Source organism: Alosa sapidissima, chromosome 19, assembly GCF_018492685.1.
Source record: "Alosa sapidissima isolate fAloSap1 chromosome 19, fAloSap1.pri, whole genome shotgun sequence".
Classification (NCBI taxonomy): Eukaryota; Metazoa; Chordata; class Actinopteri; order Clupeiformes; family Clupeidae; genus Alosa; species Alosa sapidissima.
In genome coordinates this window covers 31013156-31017112 of record NC_055975.1, presented here as the reverse complement: position 1 = coordinate 31017112, position 3957 = coordinate 31013156, and the positions used below count along the sequence as shown (strand labels likewise).

At 44.7% G+C, this 3957-nt stretch overlaps 1 protein-coding gene across 1 annotated transcript in view; it reads right to left on the bottom strand.

The window, feature by feature from the left end:
* Window positions 1-2598: 2598 nt before the first annotated feature.
* LOC121692773 (receptor-type tyrosine-protein phosphatase N2-like) overlaps window positions 2599-3957 on the bottom strand; it is a 47561-nt gene continuing 46202 nt past the window's right edge. The window contains exons 25-26 of the mRNA XM_042071649.1: window positions 3758-3878; window positions 2599-3593 (exon numbers count right to left, since the gene is read on the bottom strand). Coding sequence (XP_041927583.1) covers window positions 3807-3878 — 72 coding nt within the window. The 3' untranslated portion in view covers window positions 2599-3593; window positions 3758-3806. The remainder of the gene's footprint in view (window positions 3594-3757; window positions 3879-3957) is intronic.

The following is a 3957-nucleotide window of genomic DNA, read 5'->3' as shown; positions in this document are numbered from 1 at the left end:
GCCCATGCCACCTCCTCTGCAGACTGTCCAATCAGAGGCTCCTTTTTAGTTCTGACATCATTAGTGCATGTGCATTGCTATGACAACCTAGTTACCGCATTGCTATGACACATCATATAGATATTAGCAACCTAGTTACCGCACTGCTATGACAACCTAGTTACCGCATTGCTATGACACATCAGCATATAGATATTAGCAACCTAAATACCGCATTGCTATGACACATGACATCAGCATATACAGTAGATATTAGAAACCTGTTTACCGCATTGCTATGACACATCAGCATACACAGTAGATATTAGAAACCAGGTTACCGCATTGCTATGACACATCAGCATACACAGTAGATATTAGAAACCTGGTTACCGCATTGCTATGACACATCAGCATATACAGTAGATAGAAACCTGGTTACCGCTTTGTCCGTCGAGTTCTTTTAGATGCCATACGTCAATATGGCCACTATACTGGTGGGGGCAGCACCTTACTGTCTATGGGCAGGTGTCATAGGAGAATATTACAAGCTGTTTTATTGGCAAAGGGAGGCTTAAGAAGTTATTACAAGCAGCAAATATTTAGATTTTCCTTTTTCTCAAAATAAATAAAAGGTTGAATTTTTCCTCATTTTTTCATTGTGAGGTTACAATAAATCACCAACAGATCATTTTTTAAACCTGTTTTTAGTCAACTTTAGCAGAGGTGCCAATGATTCTGGAGGGTACTGTATATTTGTGAGGGCAACACCTTACTGTCTATGGGCAGCATTGCCAGCAATCAGAGACACCTGTCTGATTTCAAATCAGAGACGCCTGTTTCCAGAGACACCTGTCTGATTTCAAATCAGAGACCCCTGTTTCCAGAGACACCTGTCTGATTTCAAATCTGTCCTTGCAAGAAGCGATTACATCAACGTTTTTTGGTATATCCAGTTTTAAATATTTTTTTCCGAAGTGTTTACAACTTAGTGTTAACTAATAATTGTTGCAAACTGGACTACAAACAAAATATTAGTGCATTCCTGGATCTACATCCTTATGCATGCTTCCTGCCAGGACTTTTACGGGCTTTTCCCAAATCACGGAAGAAACGTTGAGGCAGCAGTATAGTAGCAGATAATCAGGAAAGTCTTATTTAAATAAACTCCTGGTGCACTTACAAACTTTCTAATGCCTCGTTATTGGACTTAAGGTCATAGCTGTACTACTGCAGAAGTTTCGTACCATTATTAGTGGGGTAATTTACGAGATAAAAGTTGGTTCCATCACGACTGCAGAACGTCATTAGTTTCTGACAACGCTACTCGACCAGGGGCCTATTGTACAAAACTAGGATAAGGGATTAAGCTGGAATATCTTGGTTATCCTGGCTCAATTTATCCGTGATCCAGTTGCACAAAAGCGGGATAGGGGGCAGCAGGATATGTTATGGTATAAATCACCATGGCGATTTATTCTGTGGAGCTAGCATGCTCCAGACCAGGCTCCAGGATCTATTTAATCTCATCCCTTATCTCAGTCAGCAGTCACCACAAACGGAAACCAATAGTTATTCCACTGCCCACTACACATTGTTATCACATATACCTAGACCCACTGTCATTATTTAAACGTTTGTGATCATTAATTAACTTTTACATACTCGCCATTCCCAACCTGTCATGCGACAATGTGACGTCACGGGAGTGCCTAACCATTTCATGCGTGGTGGTCGCGAAACTAGTTGCAATATTCTCCTTAACAGAGGTGTTGCTGATTGCTGCTGTTGTGAGAAGGCTATCTACCTACTTCACACCGTAGAAGAAGCAATGAAGCCGTTCTAGTTGCCATGGTGAATCAGTGAATCTGTGATCGGTGGCGGGGTCTATTTGAGGGAGCCGTGAGAGCGCACTTATCCAGGATAGGTTTCACCTGGCTTGATGAATCCGTGTCTGCTCATCCTGGCTTGCTCGTTGTGCAACCAATTAAGCCTGTACGCTCTTGTTTTGGATTCATTGAGCGCAGCTCAGTAACTTATCCTGGATGTCTTAAATCTGCTTTTGTGCAACAGGCCCCAGGGTTCGACCAAGGGAAAACAGGTTCTGGGAGGGTGTTTGGCTCGGGGTCATGGTGCAAAGGACCCTAGGGTGAAATTACTCCGAACCATCGCTTTAATTGTGGATTTGATCTGATTCTCCAGCATATTAAAGTGACGCATGGGTTTGTAGGAAATATGTTTTTTTCTTTCACTAAACGCCTCCATTTCATGATGTCATGATATGAAACACACACCTGTTGTTCCCCCTAGCCTGTGTGTGTGTGTGTGTGTGTGTGTTTGTGAGAATATTTATATTTAGAGTTAGGGTTTGCGCCACACTGCTAGATTCATAAGGAGAATGTTTAAATTCAGGGTTAGGGGTTTGGGCCCAGAATGAGAATAATGTGCCGAGGAGTGAGTGTCAGGTTGCAACACATCATGTTTTATTCAGGGTTAGGGGTTAGGGCCCAGAATGAGAATAATGTGCCGAGGCGTGAGTGTCAGGTTGCAACACATCATGTTTTATTCAGGGTTAGGGGTTAGGGCCCAGAATGAGAATAATGCGCCGAGGAGCGAGTGTCAGGTTGCAACACATCATGTTTTATTCAGGGTTAGGGGTTAGGGCCCAGAATGAGAATAATGCGCCGAGGCGCGAGTGTCAGGTTGCAACACATCATGTTTTATTCAGGGTTAGGGGTTAGTTGCAACACATCATGTTTTATTCAGCTGTTCAGTTTGAACCCAAAACAGTGACACAAACAAACAACACTGTGCACATAGCACCAGCAGGAGGCAGCAGAGAGAGGAGGAGGAGAGAGAAGAGGGGAGGAGAGAGAGGAGAGAGAGAGGAGGGCAGGAGGAGGGGAGAAGAGGAGGGGAGGAGGAGGGGAGGAGAGAGAGAGGAGGGCAGGAGGAGAGGAGGAGAGAGAAGTGGAGGAGAAAGAGGGGGGGAGGAGAGAGAGGAGTGGAGGAGAGAGGAGAGAGAGGAGTGGAGGAGAGAAGACCTTGTCAATTGACATGTTATGTTGTTTAGTTTTTTTTTTATATTTAGAACGACCATGCATGCACACACACACACACACACAGACCCACACACAGACCCACACACACACAGACCCGCACACAAATATACACAAACAGACCCACACACACACAGACCCACATACACACAGACCCACACACACAGACCCGCACACACATACAGAAACACACACACACACACACACACACACACAGAGCGTCAGCAGGGTCAGAGACAGGCATTTGCAAAAGAGCATCAATACCGTGGCAACTAGAACACAACATCATCACCATGGCAACCAGAACACGTAGAAGCAGCTCAGGGCTGCAGTAGAAGAAAAGAGAGCAGATATGAAATCTATAGGAGGACATACAGGGAGAAATCTATAGGAGGACATACAGGGAGAAATCTATAGGAGGACATACAGGGAGAAATCTATAGGAGGACATACAGGGAGAAATCTATAGAAGCAGATATACATCACTGAGAGGAGCATGTACAGGGGGAGGGGGAGATACAGTGTGTGTATCTGCTGTAGATGACTGTGTGTGTGTGTGTGTGTATCTGCTGTGGTTGTAGATGACTGTGTGTGTGTGTGTGTGTGTGTGTGTGTGTCTGCTGTAGATGTAGATGACTGTGTGTGTGTGTGTGTGTATCTGCTGTAGATGTAGATGACTGTGTGTGTGTGTGTGTGTGTCTGCTGTGGCTGTAGATGACTGTGTGTGTGTGTGTGGCTGTAGATGACTGTGTGCGTGTGTGTGTGTGGTCACTGAGGCAGAGCTTTGAGGATGGCGTTGACCTCCTCAGCGACTGTTGTGAGAGCAAACTCAAACTGCTCCTGAAAGACATGAAGAGAAACAGAGAGAGAGAATTAGGCCGTTTCCCATAATCCAGCCTATTGCGCTTTATGGAAGTGA